Here is a 20,286-nt window from a genome sequence, read left to right on the forward strand (position 1 = left end):
GTGTACAGTGAACACACCCACAGTGTATTGTAGAGTGAATACACCCAGTGTATTGTAGAGTGAATACACCCACAGTGTATTGTACAGTGAATACACCCACAGTGTATTGTACAGTGAACACACCCACAGTGTATTGTAGAGTGAATACACCCACAGTGTATTGTAGAGTGAATACACCCACAGTGTAGTGTACAGTGAATACACCCACAGTGTATTGTAGAGTGAACACACCCACAGTGTATTGTACAGTGAATACACCCACAGTGTATTGTACAGTGAATACACCCAGTGTATTGTAGAGTGAACACACCCACAGTGTATTGTACAGTGAATGCACCCAGTGTATTGTACAGTGAATACACCCAGTGTATTGTACAGTGAATACACCCAGTGTATTGTACAGTGAATACACCCACAGTGTATTGTACAGTGAACACACCCACAGTGTATTGTAGAGTGAACACACCCACAGTGTAGTGTACAGTGAACACACCCACAGTGTATTGTAGAGTGAACACACCCACAGTGTATTGTAGAGTGAATACACCCACAGTGTATTGTAGAGTGAATACACCCACAGTGTATTGTACAGTGAATACACCCACAGTGTATTGTACGGTGAACACACCCACAGTGTATTGTAGTGAAAACACCCAGTGTATTGTAGAGTGAACACACCCACAGTGTATGGTAGAGTGAATACACCCACAGTGTATTGTAGAGTGAACACACCCACAGTGTATTGTAGAGTGAATACACCCACAGTGTAATGTACAGTGAATACACCCACAGTGTATTGTAGAGTGAATACACCCAATGTATTGTACAGTGAAAACACCCACAGTGTATTGCACAGTGAAGACACCCACAGTGTATTGCACAGTGAATACACCCACAGTGTATTGTAGAGTGAATACACCAATAGAGTATTGTAAGCAATGTATTTCTTTTCTAGCAACTTACTCCAACACTGACTTTGACAATACGTACGGTTTTTTTTTGCCGTCCAATGACGCTTGTGTCAACATTCGGGCTGTGGCTATGCAACCCAACTTATGGTACGTACAGAAAAAACACACCACCGTCAAGAAGCATGAACCACCATCACGCAAACTCTGGTCATCCTCTCAGCGGCGGCGGCTTTTGGCTAGCCATCGAACAAAGACGGTCACCGCATTGCGCACGTGCAGATGCGCTCCTGCAGGCCGTCTGGAACGCTCTTCTCTTTCCGATATTTGGAAGCCACTGGAGCTATGCACTTTAAATGTAGACTTAAAAACGTATTTCTTTTAAAAAAGTTTAGTTTAGTTTGCTGTATTCAGCGCACCTCCAATTAGCACGGTTGGCTACGTAGCGTGAAATAAGTTCAACAAACATCGTCTTCGCTCCTTCAATAAAGGCAGAGCAACTCTTCACTTAAGCCCTCTTGTCTTGGCGGGTAGACTTCGACATTGGCATTCATCTCACGAACATCTTGCCAAACGCAATAGAATAGCACATTGTGCTAATGATTTAGCCCATCATTCTTAAGGGGAGTGATAGATATTAATAGAGTACCACTTCGTGGAAAGTCAGACGTTTGTCAATCCACTGCGTGATGAGGTCCTCTCCACGCTGCCCGCATCGTGGGGGTTATTTGACCATAATTCACCACGCTGGTCCACAAAAGGATGGTGAAGATAGAGCGCAGCAGCGGGGGCAAAGAAGTAGTATGATAGATGTTGCTGAAATGCCCTCTGCCGACACACACACCAAATGATTAGGCACCTGACGATGCAACTTTTAAAATAGATTCTTACACGCAGGAGACACGGATAAAAGTAGGCGAAAATCTATTATTTCCAAAGCATGATAACTATGTACAACTAGCATGTGAATGCAACCGTAACTCAACATACAAAATGGCTCGCTAGTATTCCATTTGGACATCTGTGAAAACTACTGGACATCTGTGAAAAAGAGCTTTATAGGTCATCGGATTCCTGCAGCATAAATAAATATTCTGATTCTGACATTTCGGCTTAACAAGTGCAAACATAAAAGTGTACAACCGAGACAGAAAAACTTCCAACAAACGAGACGGTAAAGAAAACGTCGGGGTGACGATTCAACTCACCGGGGATTTTAATTTCCACGATACCGGGGCATGTTACGAGTCAACAATCGATTGTCTAACTTTTACCGTCTCGTTTGTATTCCCTCATCCCCCCCCCCCTCGTCTTGCTCGTAACATCAGTAACACCTGCACAAACATTACATATTTCTTTCTACTAAATTCGATGATGAGCGTGTATCGTGGACCCTTGCGAATTATCGGTTGGTTAATTGACGCGTCATGTGCAAACCTCTCGCAACAGGAGACAAACGCAGAAATGTTGCGATTCACGAATAGAATTCATAGAACGAATGGAGACAATCAAATCGAATCACCGGGTGGTGTGGGATCGTTAACACGTCGTCGCAAACCACCACCACCACGTGTCCCAGACTGCTCATGGAGCGAAGGCGGGCGGCGTGGGGACGCGCGGTCCTGCAGTGTTTATCCGCGGCACCCCGCCGCCAACCACCACCACCGCCATCGCTCGACTCGGCACCGCCGATCGGGAAAAGAATCGTCAGCACCGCCGATCGGGAAAGCAGTCGTCAGTATTCCTAAGATACATTCACAAAGCGGCGGTGGAAATTCCAGGGCTCATTTATTGAGTCCACAGATTTAAAAAAAAAAACCGGGGGCATTTACAGTGCAATGAAATTAGGGATTACACCAATCCAACCATCACGTTATTATTTTTGGGCGAGAACTCACGAGACCGGGATTGAGTTGAATTTGCAAGTGGCCCTGGATATGGAACAGCGGCAGCGCATTCTCCGCTTGTCGCAGAGGCTCACGGTTTTCAAACCCGACAGGCCGCCCCTGGGTATTTAAACAGAAACGTGCATTCCAGTCGTTCAAAGTTAATTTGCTGCTGTACATTTCCACATGATAGGCCACTTTGAGCTATAATTTGTGGCCAGGCTGCTTCTGAAAAAATAAGTTACTACCTCAGTGGGCTTTGCCTGGTAGAAAGGGGATTGTATCGCTTTATTTGTAGGCTTTTGGGCGATTTGCTTACCTTTGCCGTAGTTTGCACTCCTATAGTTTTGTATTGTTTGCTGTTGTAACGTTTTTACCCACCCCTACGAGACATCTGTGAAAAATAGCTTTACAGCTCATCGGATTCCTCCAGTATAAATACAATATTCCGATTCTAATTGCTGTAGGCGTCTTAACCAGAAAACGCTTCCCGCCGTCTGATGCACAGTGGACGTCAAAGATCCCGCGACGGCGTTCGAAGGAGCATTAAGGCCACGTGTGCCAGCGCCACGCAGTCCAAAGTTGCCAAAAATAAGATCACCCGCTATTTATTCAACCTGGGATTGTGTAGTATCTGTAAGAATGTTGAACTTCTTTCACACCGTACATAGCCAAACATGCTAACCGGAGGTGCGGGCGGGAGGGGGGGGCGACGGCAAAATTATTACACGAGGCAATCGCGGGCCCTGCCCCACTGTGAAATTGTATCAGGACTTTCTTGAAACAAAAGTCAGCGCTCGGCAAGGCTAAACCTGGTTAAACAAGTGTAAAAGTAATAATATTAACAATAAAAACCAGGCCAGCTACGGCAATTGACTTGACATCAACGAGGCGTACGAACGCGTACCGAAGATGATGACGGTAGTGGGAGGAGGGCGGCGGGGGCGGGGGGTGTGGGAGGAGAAACGCGTGAATTTTCAGTTTATTGCAAAAATTTGTACAGACGCGGAAAACATTGGGATTGGGAACAGCCGAAACGTGGCCGCGGACACCGAGGGAGTCACACCGGGCATGCTCCGCCCGCACCTCGAGTCGACAGCTGTCCAAAATCGTGAGCTGTTACTGAAGTAGTAATGTCACGTACAAATTAAATACACCATGCATCGTTGTTATCCGGGGGGGGGGTCTTTAAACAGAATCGTAAGCAGTTTCCAGCAGAATGAACGCACCGGATCGATAAACAAGACGTAAAACTGCATGGCAAAACAAGTTTAAAAAAATGAAGCGTCACCGACCCTTGTAATAGCGGCCTACGCGCCACTTCATGTGCGCACCGCCAGAAGTAACAAAAAAAACACTCTATAACTCTTAAAATCATTTTTTCAACAACAGACTGATTACATACATTATGCTGTTAAACTTTACATTTCATATCTCTTTTAGAGTTGACTGTTTACTGTCGCAAGCGCGTTGACAGAGCGGTGCAAAGTGTGGTGTCCAGACCTCGTCAACATCAACTTGAGGCCAAGTCTCCCCACGCGTCATCCAAGCACCGGGGGATGGAAAGCTCCGACTCTCTCGTGATCATCACAAGGCCGGATCCACATGCCACAAGTCAAACAGACTTTGACCGTTCGTATTAACTTTCGACTGTGCTTTAACGACAAAGAACGTTTCCACTCGAGGTGCGTTACGCAAACAGCCACTCTGTTTTGGTGGGGTTGCCAGAGGAGGTCCCACCAAACAAACGGAACGGCAGCCCCAAAAAATCCATTATGGACACGGGTCCAGAGCTTACCTATGCGAGTCCCACTCTTAATAATAAAATATCTATAAAATGCATTGGGCAGGCCCTGTAGAGCGAACTCGGTAAAAGCTTCCACCGGAAACAGGGCCGCTGTCATCCTGTTACGCGCAACGGGGATGCGTTTGAAAACCCAAACGGAATTCAAACGCTCGACGCTTTCATATTTATTCGCCAGGATAAACTAAACTCCGCTCTCTGTGATCGTCAGCAGGGCAATGCCAATTGAGATTTGCTCCGTGGTGGATGGTCACAGACCCCCCCCCCGCCCCTACCACTCCCCCCCCACCCACGCCTTCAGTGCTGCCTCCCCAGCAAGCCCAGGGTGGTGTCGCGCTGCCCGGGAGTGGTATGTGTGCCCATCCCCTGGCTGCAGGCAGCCAGGGGATGGGCCAGAATCCAGAGCTTTGGCTCCAGAGCTACGGTGCGACACGGAATTTTTTGGAGACAATCGCTGAGTCGGCGAACCGGAAAGCCCTCCGTCGACGCCCGGTGGATTGTGACAGCTAAGCGCCGGCCTGGCCTGACTGCAAGACCCAACCCGGCGCGGCGGTGCCAAATTGCTAAGCGGTCTGGCACCAAAAATATATACACAACTTAAGAGCCCTGGGCGCGCGGGCGGGCGAGAGACAGTGAGAGACAGGCCGCACGCTCGTTCAGTCTTTAGAGAAGAGGTCGCCCGCCGAAGGTAGCGGGGCCAGCCCCTTGGTGCTCGCGGGAAGTTTGGAGAAGTCGGGCAGGTTCTGGATGTGCGTCCTCAGCTCCTTCCGCACCAGCGTCACCTTCGCCAGCTTTTGCTTGTACTCCTGCATCGCCACAAGTGCCCGCCAAGGGCGCGGCACGCGCGGCACAGACGGCACACGGGGCACACACGGCAGTCCGGTGAGCGCACTGACGGGCCGACGTGCCGACGCTCGCAATTCAACAATGCAGCACATTTACACCTTGCTGAGGTTATCATACATGCTTTCCTGGAGATGAGAGCACTAAAATCAAATTGGCACTGCAAGGGGTAATAATACTGTTGTGTATATATGCCATGCGTTCCCAACAGCGTTATTTCTTACATATGTGAGGGCTTCATTGGGGTATTGGTAACTGCGCTAATAATAAACATTATCTCAAGATTCAAAATAATAGTATTATAATAACTTAAGTATTATGGACTGTAATTACCAGTGCATTCTGCTGTACTCCTACATGGCAGTAGCGAGAGATGGGGTTGGATGAGCTATGGGCGGGTGTGTTTTTTAAACATCGGCGAGAGATGTTCGCACTGTGATAACATTGAATGATAAATTATGCAATAACATTGAGAATTTTTTTAAAAATACATAACCATGACCACGAATAGTGACAATTGAACCGCGGCGGGGAGGGGTGCTCGGTGCGTCCGTCGATCTCATTGGCCGAGCTAATGCAAACAAAATGGCGGCGGGCGCCTTTCCTCAGTGCTGCGTTCCCTTACTCGTAAGCGCTTTTTTCTATTTTGTGATTTTCAAAAAAAAATTGTTGTATATTTATTTCTCCAGGACAAAGAGCACTGTAATGAATCGGCGTTCTATGGGGTCGTGCTAAGCGAGGTCTGCCTGTACTAAGCTGGGGACTGCCTGGCGCATGACATGTCTGTGCAGCGTGGAGATATCTTTAACGAGTCGGGGCATTGTGGTTTATATGATGTTCAAATTTTTAGCTTTGGGAGGGAGACAAATTATTATTATTACAGTCCCCAATTTTTTTTTTTAATGCAGGATCATGGAATATCCACTCACATTATTTCAAGGAAAAACGATACAAGGTATACTCTTTGGTTCTTTCGGTAAAGTCACGTAGGTAGACTACCTACGTAGGTCTACGTGACTTGAAGCTTTCGTGACTGCAGGAATCCAAACTCTTCGCAATGCAAGCGACCGTCATCTTTAGGTCGCTTGCGATGCGATCGAAACGTCGTGATCTATTATTTTGTCTACCTACGTGACTTTACCGAAAGAACCAAAGAGTATGGATTCCTGCAGTCATGAAAACTTCAAATCAAGATTATACAAGGTATGTAAGTTGAGCCTCTTTCGCACCGTACGTAGCCAACCGTGTTAATCGGAAGTGCAGGGGAAGGACAGCAAACTAAGGTAAGGCGGGCAGGGTGGGTGCACATGTTGTACTCCGAGTGGATAAGGTGGATGCACATTGTGTACAAGACAGACTGGACGTGACTTAACGGACTCGTCTCAGGAGCAGGACAGACCAGCTGTGTGGACAAAGTGTGCATGGCAGGGCAGAGACAGACTTAATGGAGATTCCTGACGGTTTGATGGACAGGTTGAACAGGCAACGTGCAAGCGGGAGGGCGGACAGGGCAGGGCTAGTAGCAAAACAAGGGTACGGGCACCTCCAGCTTGCGCTCCTTCTGGGCGAGCAGCTCCTTCTGCGAGCGCAGGTAGTTAGCGAGCATGCGCGCCAGCTGCTTGCGGTCATCAAGTTCGGCCGCGAGCCGCCCGTTGTAGTCGGCCAACAGCACGCACGCCTCCTCCACCATCCGCGACAGCCGCTCCGCCGACGGCGCATCTGCAAGCCGATTGACCCGGCGCGGTCGCGTTAATGTTTGCCAGGCGCGGGCGCGACAAAGGGTTGGGGTTTGACGCGTGGGTGGGTGGGCGCGCATGCGTAGACGGAAGCGGTCAGAGCGCCAGCAATTACACGTTTAACGGAGAGCCCAGGTGTCGCGAAGCCATCGAACCGTGGCGGCACCTCGTACCGAACGTACGTTACGACTATCGTAGGGCACCTTTGATCTTGGAGAGTAGCGAGGGGTCCTGCACCTCAGGAGGCAGCGCTGCTATCCTGCGCCGCACCGCCGCATCTCCCGACGCCGCTTGTTCCAGCTCCTGCAGTGCCTTGATCAGCTCCTCCGTCTGCCGGCAGGTGAGCGGTGGACAGAAAATGTTGCATTCGCTCATGAAAATTGGGTGTGAAAAGTATGACGTAGAATTTTTGTTATAGTTTTAGTTGATTTATTCGACACGAGCCCGGTAAAAGGCACGAGCCGTAATAAGTGGGGTGGGGGGCGGTGTGCACAAAAATTCCGTGAACGACCAAAGTCCGAACTCAGTGCTCCTGGGTTCTGGAACGGGGAGAAGATTGGGCCTCAGCGCCCCCACTCACGCAGGGACTGCAAGCAACGGAAAGCGGTAGGGTTTAATAAGGTGAAAGGAAGGCCAAGGAAAGAGGAACAAAAGTAAAGGGGGGGGGGGGGGGTAACGTAACAAAAAAGTCCAAAACAAAATACCCTACACACACACGCCAAAATGCACTTACGTCGAAGTTTTTTTTTTCATTCCAGTAAACAACGAGCTGACGAAACCCGTCAAAGCGTGACGGCGACCGTGGCCACGGGACAGAGACAGGGCGAGAGAAAGTGAGAGGACGACAAATCCCGGCCGGTGAGGTTCACCTCCGGGGGTTCGCGCGGGGAGCAGTTGACGAGGTAGTCGTCGTCGTCCTCCTCCTCCGTCTTGGCCACCTGCACCTGCTCGTGCCGCCGCTTGGCCGCCTTTTTGTCGCCGCCGTTGCCGCTGGCGTGGCCTGCGGCGACGGGAGGCGGCCTCTTCTCCTCCGCCTGCCGGCTCACGTCCGGCGCCGCCTTCTTTGGCGCGTCGCCACCGGGCAGGGAACCTGCGGCACGGCCCAGGCGTCGGCGCGCGTCATCGAGCGCCGACGTCACCTCCGACCAAACCCCACGCGTGGTGGCGAGCACGAGCGAATGGCGGCAACGAGAGGAGCGCCGCCATTCAGAGGCGAGCACGGACGTTTAGAACGTCGTTGCGGGAGCAAGCCATCGTGTGCCTTCGTGTCACGGCTGCGTACAGGAGACCCGTAATGATGGGTTGGCCCTTTGGCTACCTGAGATGCGTTTGGTTAATTTGTTGTTCGAACATGGAGGTCAAGAGGTCACCGTGGCCAATTCTGCCAATGCTACCACACCCCGCCAGCGTTTCCTTCCTCACGCCAGATCCAGTCGTTGCTGTCGAGTCGAAACCCAACCTCGGTGTCCGCTCTCACAATAGCTCTCACAATAGCCCACCGCTCGGCTTTTCTGGTCTTGCAGTTGGTCGCCGAACCATGAGAAATTACGTTCGTCGTTTAAATTGAAAGCGTAATAAAGAAGCCAATCAATTTTACGTGATAGTAGTTTGTTGACAAAAAACACGTGATCGATACGCAGTGAAGGAGGTCACGAGAACGCCAGAGCCTGTGAGGGGGCATTCAGTAACGCGTAATCACGAAACCGGTGTGTAGCTTTCATCTTGTTTGGTTCTAAATTTGTTTAAATTCACAATGAGAAATTCTCTCGTTTTTTTCTTCCGTCCTTTCTTATTTCACCGATGATTTTTGATGATGACAATCATCGTGATGGTGGCGACGACGACCACGATAATGGTAATCAAGTTGATGATGGCGTGAATCGTGACGATGATATCGGAACTCACCGATGGCCCGTCGGATCTGGTCGATGAAGTCCGCCTCGAAGACGGCTCTCTCCTGCCAGATGGCGAGCACACGCTCCATGGGCCTCTTGCAGGAATCCTCCGCCTCTCTAGGAATCGTCACGCAGGGAATCGGGGCAGACGCAGTGGGGACACACGCGCAGCCACTCAGCCAACATCGTCGTCAGCCATGGATTAAGGCCTCCAAAGCCGTCACCATCTGTCACAATACTGAAATGTAATAATCTACCGACCACCACGGTGGCGAGATGTTACCTACCTGGCCTGGTATACAGCAGGTCGTGGGTTTGATCCCGACCCCGACGCCTGCTGTATATTTCGAGTTTGTGTGTTCTCCCCGTGGTTGCGTAGTTTTTGGTCCGGGTCCTCCTGTTTTTTCCTCCACATTTAGAATCATGCGTTTAGAATATTTGGCCGCTATACATTTCCACATGCTAAGTCCCTTCGTTGAAGTTTTATTTGTGGCCAGGTCGTTTCTGACAAAGAGTGGGCCTTACCTGGTAAAATAAAAAAGAGTTTAGTTTAGTTTGAACACAGAAGCTGATTATTTAATCGCTCCGTCTCCTCTGTGGATGTCCTCTCGGGTGCGCGTCCCATTCCTCGGCTGCCACTCCATTATTATTCTTTGAACCTCAGCCAATGAGGGGGTCCAGTAATTTTAACGCCGCTGGGTTGCAGGGCTCTGTAACGACCGGTGAACTTCAACTCGCATCGGAGAAATGCGCAGAATGCCGCAAACGTGCGATTCGTGGCTCAAACCGACAAGCTCGTCCCAACTGAAGGCGACGCTTGTGCCGTAACAACACTCGTCAGATGCCGACGGCGGGGAGGGGGGGAAAGACGCTGAGGCACACGCCGCGGCATTGCAAGCCACGGCACGCGGCGCAAAAAAGGTAACAAATGGGGTCCCCCCACCCCACCCACCCCCATGCCCTCTATGGGGGAGTAGGGGGGGGGGGAGATGCCCCAGGCCCGAGTACCAAATGTCTCATGCAATTCTAGAAATTGCGTAATCCAAGACTTCTCGCGCTGAATCCACATGGGATTCGGGCGAAATAAATCGCGTGACTTACGAGAGAGTTTATGGACAGTCGAGACACTCACAAAGTCCGCCAGTGCTCATGTCCACACACAGGCGCTCCCACACAGACACACACCATCACAAAGAAAAAGATCCCGCGTATAGCCATAACAGACTTTCGGGGCAAGTGCTGTAAACGACGACCTATGCAGGCCAGCACAGCGCACGAAGGGGCGGGTGGCCAGCACCATGCTCGTCCGCCTTTGTCTCCTTAGTGGCAATTTTTACACACCGCACCAGGTCACTCGGATCGCCGGGGTCGTAGTGCAGTGCGCTAGCTGCTGCACTACCACTCCACATAATCACAAATACACAAGCAGAGACACACACTGCCACACACTCACAAACACACACCCAAACTCACAAATGCGCGTGCACAATAGCATGCAATTACTCTATCCCATACACACACACATTGTAAATGAATACAGTTACAAAGATCACCCATATAACTTTTTAACAGACTGTTAGCGAGCAACTATTAAGGCGAGCACATTGCATAAGATATATATACACACACAAAAACACCCTCTCACACACACACACATTAAGACATTCCCATGCAAAGTAATGCCCTCAAACAATTTCACACAAAAACCACAACAGCTGCCATTCGCCAACTGATTTACATACAGGCACTCACACACTCGTACAAATGCAAATGCTTAGAAAATCAAACCAACATCACTTGAAAGAAAAATGAATAATGTATACAACTTACCTCAGCCATAGATTGACTGAACACACAGAGCGATGACATCATGGTGGCCATGTTGGTTTAGGGATTTTGCGGCGGCCATGTTGCATGGGGTTATTTTCCAGGCAGTTGATTGGCTGGTGTAGCGGGAGTGATGAGGTAACCTCCAGCAACCACTGGCGCGTGCCTCGCGTTGCAATTCCCGCTCAGTCGCGCACAAATACACTTAGTTTATGTACGTAGTTTCGGAACCTACGCAAATCGCTGCCTGTTGAATTTTACGCGTATTTTCTGGAATCACGCTCTTGGTTGAATAAACAGAGCGTATTGCCATCCACACCGCGTGACGATAGAGTTAAGTAAAAATGTAACGAGCAAATCGCTTCATGAATCAATATCGATTCTTAAGCCTGTGATACATGCATCAAATGTCGTGTGTATGAATACGATATTTTTAGATAAGTATGTGTTGTACGTCATGTGTTGATGGCACCCCTTGCAGCCATTAGTGGCCGCTATAATCTCCACAATGTAAGAAAATACATGATAGAATCGAATCACGACAATACAATTTTGAGTAGCGGGGTGTGGAGGCGAATCATTAAAACCCAAATTTAAAGACGTTTTTGAATTAAAAACTGAGAGCAGGCACTTATCACTGTTGTTATACTTAATATTTATATAATTTGTAGTAAATTGTATTTGTTCTCAACTGTGCAGGACATTTTGTAAATGGTGTTTTGTATGCACCGGTTGATTTTTAGACGTTGGAAAGAGTTTGCTGTTCTTATTCGGACCTCGGTCTCGCTTTTGAAAAAAGCTTCTGGGTCTTCGTCCTCATCCCCCTCCTCTCTAGTGTTAGCACCGTTACGACTATACAAAGCACAAATTTGACCAAACGTAGAACACTCTGCAGCTTTCACATTTGCGGTGAGCACCCTACCTCACTGCACTCTACAGAAATGAACGTGAAGCAGTCCGATTGATCGAAGATCCAGAACTAATTCACTCCAGCCACTTTCATCCTCGCAGCGCCTTTCGACTAACCATCAAACAAAGACGGACACCGCACCACACGCTTTCAGTTGCGCTTCTGCGGTCATCTGGAACGCTCTTCCTTCCGATATTAGGAAGTCACTGGAGCTAATCAAATTTTAAATCATCAAGATTGAAAACTCATTTCTTTACAACTGCTTTGTGTTTAGTTTATTGGCCTTCCCCCCGCACCTCCGATTAGCATGGTTGGCTACATACGGTGCGAAAGAAGTTCAACATAATTGCATAGACACTCGCTGACCAGCAATCACTCTCGCCTCCTTATCACTCTGCTATCGCTATTACTGTGGTTACTGTTTCCGTGAACTTCACTCGTTGATTCCGCCACGAGAGTTGAAGAAGCAGTCTATCAGAATGACGATTCAACCACCACAGTGCAGATTGAAACTAGAGGCCGACCGAAACTGAATTTCTGGTTTCGGCCGAAACCGAAACCAGACCGAAAGTAGAAAATTAACTTTCGGCCGAAACCGAAAGTTGAACTACACTTTCGGCCGAAACCGAAACAGAAAGGTATATGACTGAAGTTATCGAACACAAGATTTATGAAATATGTCATGATGCAATGCTACTTTAATTAAAAATAAATCTAGAATTAAGTATTCAGAGCCTGCAATAAGAGTCGCTAAATATCAAATCTTTAGGTGTTACTTACTTAGTAATTATATCCAAACAGACGAATGTTGTAGTTAAGAATCAACAGTTTATCCGCATTCAGCCAGACAGGCTGCGACCTGTTGACCAGTCGTATATACATTAGCAGACCATGGTTGCGGCTGTAACCTCGCTCCCAAGCTGCTGCTGCTGACGTGTGTGTTGTGTTTGCAGCCTATCGCATAGGATTGCCTAGCGCCGACTGACTGGCCGATAGGCAGAGTGATAGACATAGCACTAGCGTTATATTCTAAAAATAGATCTTCGGTTGACGAATGACGACCGAAAGTCAATATCAGTTTGGGCCTAAACCGAAATAAGACCAAAAGTTAAAAATTTACTTTCGGCCGAAACCGAAAGTATGCCGAAAGAGGCCAATTTGCCAACTTTTGGCGCCGCAACCGAATTTCGGTTGGCCTCTAGTTGCAACCCACCCACCCATTTACCCACTCATTCAACAACTCATGCACCCACCCTTTCACCCACCCACCCTTTCACCCATCCACCCACCCTTTCACCCTTTCAACCACCCACCCACCCGTATACCCATCCACCCACCCTTTCACCCACCCACTTGGTGTGCCTGGTGTGAGGCTCGCTCGCTCGTGGTGCCAACATATCTCACGAGGCGACCTGTGACCTCGGACACCCCCGCTCACCTGGCCACATGTCCGAAGGCATCCACCAGCACGGGCCCAAAGTCTCGTCCAAACTCGGGCCCCTTCTTCTTGCTGTTCTGGATCACGTCGTTGGCCAGGTAGAGGAATGTCAGCTTCCGGCTCGGCTTTGCTGGAAGGCATAATACACAAGACAAAGAAAAATATCCCCTGTGTGGCTTTAACAGACTTTGGAGGCTAGTGTTGCTAGCGAGCATCTATCAAAGGCCGGCACGGCACAACAGAGGGTCGGTGGCCAGCAACATTCCCGGCCGCCTTTGTCTCCCTAGTGGCAATGTTTATACGCTGCACTTGGTACTCATTTGAGGCTGAGTCGACCTAGGGGAGGCCAAGGACTGATTCAGATAATCGTCACTGGTCTTGGCTGTGAGCGGGTCGCTGGGTTCATAGAGCAGCATGCCAACCACTACACAACCGCTGATACACACACAAAGACAAAGTGGGGAGCGGTAGTGTAGTAGTTAGCGCACTGCGCTACGAACCCAGCAACCCGAGTAAAATTTCCGCTCACAGCCAACACCAATGACGATTATCTGAACCGGTCCTGGGCCTTTTCCCCCCTAAATTAGTACTTGGTGCGGTGTGTAAACATCACTACATACACACACACACATACGGGTGGACAAAACGAGCCACCTGCTTCGTAAGATTAATTTCTACCAGGTGAGAGTCCACCGAGTTGGTGCGTTTTTTTCCGACAACCGACCCAATCCCCCCGAATACTCGGAAGCCAAGCAGGCTTTGATCCTGCTTGGTACTTGTATGTGTGGGGCTACAAGGTGGCCAAGAAATGGCAGAACGGTACAGCAAAGGATGACGGAGCCTACTTGCAGCATTGAGTGTTATCCTCTTGCATGCTGCGATATTCTCCGGGTTACTCCTACATGAAGCCAAACTCTCACGAATGTAACCGGCCGGCCATACAAATGCAGGAGTTCCAGAATAAAGGATTGAGACTTAATGCGCTTTTCTTGTATAAATAAAAATAGTTTCCAAAACTACGTTTTTTTTGGGTTAGATCACATAAATGTGTTATTAAACCCACTACAACCCGACAGTCAATTAGTAAGGTTTGTCACATAAACAAAACGTGCCAATTAGTTACTATATTCTTGGTTCTTTCGGTAGTCACGTTGAAGGGAAACAATAAAATATATATAAAACAATAAAATTCTCACGACGTTTCGACTGTAACGCAAACAGTCATCATCAGGTGTGAAAAAACAACGGCAAGAAACATTTGAAAGAAAAGTTTCATGCCGTTGGTTTTTCACAGCTGATGATGACTGTTTGCGTTACAGTCGAAACGTCGTGAGAATTGTATTGTTTTATATATAATATTATTTTATTGTTTCCCTTCAACGTGACTTTACCGAAAGAACCACGAATATGAATCACTGCAGTCACGAAAGCTTAAAATAAAAATTAGTTACTAGTTCAGCACACCGGTGCGTTGGAGAGCAAACCCACTACAACGTTCACAATTCCAGTACCGCGACGTTTCCCTGGTGATTACAATCAGCCTCATCAGGCGAACGCCAGAATTGTCCCACCGAGAGGTTTATGGGTCACGAAAGGCTGTGTTAAAAATAAAAAAATTGTTGCAAGTGAATGTTTGTCTCTTCCGTCTCTAAATTGACAACGAATGGCTTTGCAACAATGACATTTTTTCAGCCCTTTATCAACCCCACCACTGTATGAAGTCCTCCCTGGCCTTGTCTGTTACTGTTAACATTCACCACGCTGGTCAGCATAGAACTACGGTACGACAAAGGACTTTGCCTCACTGCCATCTGCTGCTTGCAACGTAGCTCTGCAGCAGCCTATGACGCCTGTTACACGCATCGTGGCTGCCCATCCGAGCACTATACAGACTCAAACATAAGCCCGTAGCTGCCAAAATCTGATGAGATTGGGTACATTCCGGGTGATTTGGTCACATGACAATGACACTGCATTAAATAGAAAGGCAATAGTAATTGAGAATTTACACATTCATTGCATTCACCTAAAAGCCAACCGCAGTGACATTTGACCGTGAAAGCAAAACAGCAGGGGTGCGAGTGGTGGCACAGCGTTTAAAGAAATGCGCTATCAACCCGACGATCTGAGTTTGATTAGTGGGCCACGTATAACATCAATGGAAAGTGATGTGTGAAACCGGCCCTAGGTGCGCACGGCCACTTTGCTAACCAACACCGTGCATCGAGGCGAAGTATAGTCAAACAAAGCACATAAATTGTTCACAAAGTAATTTGCGCTCAACACCCGTTCAGCAAAAATACCTGGCCGTGATGCAAAAAACAGTAACAACACTGAGAGCCAATGACAGACCACGCTGCACTTTAACGGATTTTAGTGAACTCCCACCAATTGGTTTTGCGTCGCGTTAGACCGGCAGTCATTGCCGATTGCGACGCAATGCACAATGTGTTTCTGGTTCCACCAAGCAGTTTATTTTGGCACAAAAAAAGGTTCAGCAGACACAACCTTTGCCAACGACTGAGACACCCTACCTGACCTCCACAATACTAGCCATCATTACATTCCTCACCACCAGCCATGATACAGCCACTGCCGAACGAACGTGTCACCAAGCCGTTGCTACGTATTTCGGACAAGATTCGCGATGCAACACTTCACCTGACTCCAGCACGCGAGCCGAATTCAATGCCATAACTTCAGTGACGGACGCCCTCTCGGGCGCGTTCACTCCTTTGCTGGCCACTGCGTCGTTAGGCTGAACCTCCGGTTCAACAATTCCGGCCGCAGGCCCACCACGTACTTTTCTTAACAGTCAATCTGCTGTCTAACTTGTGCAAGTTCTTCAATGCACGTGTTCCTCTTTCTGCCAATGTCACCTCTTCCAAAAACCACAGTCACTGCATCGCGCGCTTTCAGATGTGCGTCTGCAGCCATCTGGAACGCTCTTCCTTCTGATATTAAGAAGCCACTGGAGCTATGCACTTTTAATAATCTCGATTGATAACTCCTTTCTTTAATACTGCTTAATGTGTTGTTTGTTGTCCTTCCCTCACACCTCCGATTAGCACGGTTGGCTATGGTACGAAAGTAGTTCAACATACATACACCTATCCATCTATTCATAACAACACCCCAAACGCAACCTTGTTCCATCACCAGCAACTCCAAGATCTATTTACGCTGTCTCTTGCACCATCGCCTTCGACAACGCCTCAGTTAACTCTAAACCCCTCAGGGTCAGTGGCTCTTGTCAAGAACTTCTGGCAAATTCGGCAGCATTTGGTTTGACTGGCCTGAGTGAGCTGATGAGACAAAAAAGTTTGAAACTGGTCTAGAATTTGCTGTAATAATCAACAGTTGCTGGTTAACATCAGCCTGGAAGTCCAATACCTTTATGGGCAAAACATGTTACTTTTAACGTTTGTTTACGTAAATTGTATCGCCAATAAATGTGCACACATTTAATGAGCGTGTACACACTTACGACCTCGAACTGCACACGACTCGTCTCCAAGGCTGTGCCCATACCTGTCCGCCCAACTACTACTTAACTCCAACATCACCACCACCACCAACATCGACTGCACCTTTGCAAAGATGTATCCTCCCTTCACCTCACCCTTCAACACCACGCACATGATCCCCCCCCAACCCCTAGCTGCACTTTCACCTGGCAACTACACACCAGCAATGCCCTCTCAATGGTCAGCAAAATCCACTACACACTACACACCAGCAATGCCCTCTCAATGGTCAGCAAAATCCACTTTCCACCTCCACAGGTGGCCTCTGGCACCTGCGACCGTCACCACCACCACAGCCACCACCTGTACCGCCAGCTCCACCAATCCAATACCAATTCCTGACAATCGCCACGAAGTGTGGCGATGTCACCACGGCGACCGTGCCAGGCCAGGTGCACTTTGAGGCCACGTGAAGTGTCGAAGGCTCACGAACAGGAGGTCTCGGAGCAGACCCAAGTGCCGCGGGTTGGCTGAGATGACTGGCAGATGCACCACCAGCTCTACCCCCTACTGTGCTAACTTGCTGTATTTTATCTGCACGGCGCTCCGCTCGTTGTTGTGAGCGTCGCTCCTCCGCCCTCCGTTGTTGGAGGGCGACTGCCTCCAACTGCCCAGCAGCGTCCTTCACGAGCCTCCTCCACAGAGGCCGATCTTGAGGCCGATCTTGACACCGCTGGTACCGGTCATCGGCAAGTCCACTCAGCTCCACGTCCTCCCGTACCACATCACTCCATCTCCTCTCTAGCCCGTGCCGTGTCCGTTTAGCCCTCTCTATGCGACCAAACAGAAGCTGCTTGGGCATGCGGTGGCTGGGCATGCGGGGCTACATGACCCAGGCTTCACCACCTCCATTAGAACCCACCAGTAGCAGCGCGATGAGCACTACCAGTCCCGCATCTTCAGCGTTACATTTATCGAGCCACTTCAGCCGATATTTCCACGAGCAATCACCCCCACAGCACCTCAGCCAGCACCGCCGTCCTCAATGTCCACAGAACGGGACAGGTATTGGGGGGGGGGGAGTTAGGGGCATACTAAAACTAAACAATTTTTTTTGTTACATTTGACCAGATAAGGCCTACCGAGCTGCCCCATAGCTCTTCTGCATAATCGGCCTGGCTATCGCAAATTATAGTTCAACGAAGTTGAATTATCACGTAGAAATTTATAGAAGCCACTTAACTCTAAACGCGTGATGTTGATTATAAACGTGTAGGGGGGGAACCGGAGCCGGAGAGAAATCAACGCGACCACGGGGAGAGAGAGACACCGCAAACTCAAAATATACAGCAGCAGCAGCAACAGCACAGGCATCGTCAGGGTCGGGATTGAATGCACGGCCTTCTATTGCTGGCTTATCCCAGCACGTTTCTGTTGCGCGCCGTCGCTTTAAGACGTTTCTCTGTTCACATTTAGTTTGTTGCGGTCGCACCCGACTACAGAGGCGCATGGCTCTACAGGGCTACACCAGGCGAGGTAGTCAACATCTCGTCACCCACAGCCTGTCCCCACAAGCGGTGGCAGTAACCCGCAATCACACCTCGTCCACGTCTCCCCCTCGCCCATGTCCACACCGGCACTCGCCTCAACACCCGTGCCCAAATCTGTCCACGTGCATCAAAACCCCGTACCCATACCTCCGCAGCCGTGCCAATAACCAAATGCCCCGTGCTCGCCTCCATGCACACGACCGAGGCCTGCCCCTGGACACACGAGCACGGCCGGCTACGTGCGGCGCCAAAGAAGTTCAGCGTACAGTACACGCCGCGCATACCTGTACCTGTCCACGTGCAAACCACCCTCGTGTCTCCCATCGCGCCATTCATCATCATCATCGTCGTAACGCGCGTGCACACCCGTGCCGTGTCCACCGTGGGCACGGGTGCGTGGGCAGACCCCCACGAGCCGTGCCCCGTGCCCCGTGCCCACACGCATGCCGCCCCCCCTCCCCCGTGTGCCCACACGCATGCCCCCCCCGGTGGGTTTGCAAGAGTGCGCTCAGCTCACCTCGCTTGAGCTCGCGGTGCCAGACCTGCACGACGCTGCGGGAGTGCTTCCTGTGATGGATGAGCCACAGGGCGAGCGTCTGGACGCTCTGCTGCGAGTTACTCAGCTCGCTAAGCTTCTTCTCCAGCGCAGACTCCGAGAAGGACGACATTGCAACCACCACCACCACCCAACCGCCACTACCTACTACCACCACCACCACCACGCTCACAACAAGCCGTAGTACAGTTCCCGCCACCGCTCTTGACGAAGGGAAGAAAGGACAACGACGACGACGGCGGCGGCGGCGGCTGCGGCGGCGACGAAGACGGCGGCGGCGGCGAAGACATCAACGGCACGGGGTGGAGGAGCGAGGCAGGCCACGCAAAATGGCGTCACCGCGCCGCCTTTGGCCGGGCTGGGGCCGCTCTGGAGGCGACTGCGCGCGGCGAGCTCTGAGAAGACAGAACGCCCCGGGGGCGCTCTTCGAACGGTGCCACGAGCGGGAGGGGCGGGCGCGAGTCCGGTGGGCGCGGTTGAAGAGTGCCCCCGGGGCGACTTGCGTTCGCGAAGCGTGTCGCGGGTGACCGTAGCGGGGCCCCCTTAACGCTGTTGTGACCCAAACTAGCTGCCAATGTTGGTGGGGTGGAGTGGAGGCGATGGCCCTCGATGTGAGATGTCACTCAGAGGCCCCCACAGTCGTCACACCACGATATTTGTCGTATAAATCGTGTACTAACTCCACAGTAACAACACCACGATATTTGTGATATCAGTGAGTACTAACTCCACAGTAACAACACCACGATATTTGTGATATCAGTGGGTGTACTAACTCCATAGTAACAACCCCACGATATTTGTCATATCAGTGGGTGTACCAACTCCACAGTAATAAGACTACGATATTTGACATCAATGGTGTATCAACTCCACAGTAATAACACCACGATATTTGACATATCAATGGTGTATCAACTCCACAGTAACACCACGATATTTGACATATCAATGGTGTATCAACTCCACAGTAACAACACCACAATATTTGTCATATCAGTGGGTGTACCAACTCCACATTAATAAGACTACGATATTTGACATCAATTGTGTATCAACTCCACAGTAACACCACGATATTTGACATCAATGGTGTATCAACTCCACAGTAACACCACGATATTTGACATATCAATGGTGTACCAACTCCACAGTAACAACACCACAATATTTGTCATATCAGTGGGTGTACCAACTCCACATTAATAAGACTACGATATTTGACATCAATGGTGTATCAACTCCACAGTAACACCACGATATTTGACATATCAATGGTGTATCAACTCCACAGTAATAAGACTACGATATTTGACATATCAGTGAGTGTGTACTGTGTAGTGACATCGGGTATATCACTGTACGGTGCCGGCCCGGAAGGGTCGTGCCGTTCGATGTTCCAACATCGTGGACAGCACCGTGTGGGTGGCTGTGTGTGACACCAGCCCTAGCGGGGACAGCACCGT

At 49.7% G+C, this 20,286-nt stretch overlaps 1 protein-coding gene across 2 annotated transcripts; it reads right to left on the reverse strand.

Annotated features, from left to right (window-relative positions):
- Positions 1–1,776: 1,776 nt before the first annotated feature.
- On the reverse strand, positions 1,777–19,271 carry LOC116954232 (regulation of nuclear pre-mRNA domain-containing protein 1A-like). Of its 2 annotated transcripts, none has more exons than XM_032974793.2 (7): positions 18,782–19,271; positions 13,248–13,377; positions 9,083–9,189; positions 8,047–8,267; positions 7,381–7,507; positions 6,985–7,160; positions 1,777–5,404 (listed from the first exon to the last, which is right to left on the reverse strand). In XM_032974793.2, the coding sequence occupies exons 1-7, from the start codon at positions 18,930–18,932 to the stop codon at positions 5,255–5,257; spliced, it is 1,062 nt and encodes a 353-aa protein (XP_032830684.1). In that variant the 5' UTR covers positions 18,933–19,271; the 3' UTR covers positions 1,777–5,254. The 2 variants fall into 2 exon arrangements, with proteins under 2 accessions (XP_032830684.1, XP_032830685.2); XM_032974794.2 differs by lacking the exon at positions 18,782–19,271 and adding an exon at positions 18,555–18,672.
- Positions 19,272–20,286: the final 1,015 nt, after the last annotated feature.

This window comes from Petromyzon marinus, chromosome 54 (assembly GCF_048934315.1).
Source record: "Petromyzon marinus isolate PM22_M1 ecotype Great Lakes invasive population chromosome 54, UKy_Petmar_22M1.pri1.0, whole genome shotgun sequence".
NCBI lineage: Eukaryota > Metazoa > Chordata > Hyperoartia > Petromyzontiformes > Petromyzontidae > Petromyzon > Petromyzon marinus.

What these genes read in the sequence shown, in the direction of transcription:
- LOC116954232 (XM_032974793.2), bottom strand. Translation starts at nt 18,932, where the DNA reads ATGTCGTCCTTCTCGGAGTCTGCGCTGGAGAAGAAGCTTAGCGAGCTG. An exon ending in CCAGATCCGACGGGCCATCG is followed by an intron (nt 8,268 to 9,082) that starts GTGAGTTCCGAT and finishes GCCGTGCCGCAG; the next exon opens with GTTCCCTGCCCGGTGGCGAC. An exon ending in CCCCGCGCGAACCCCCGGAG is followed by an intron (nt 7,508 to 8,046) that starts GTGAACCTCACC and finishes ACCTGCCGGCAG; the next exon opens with ACGGAGGAGCTGATCAAGGC.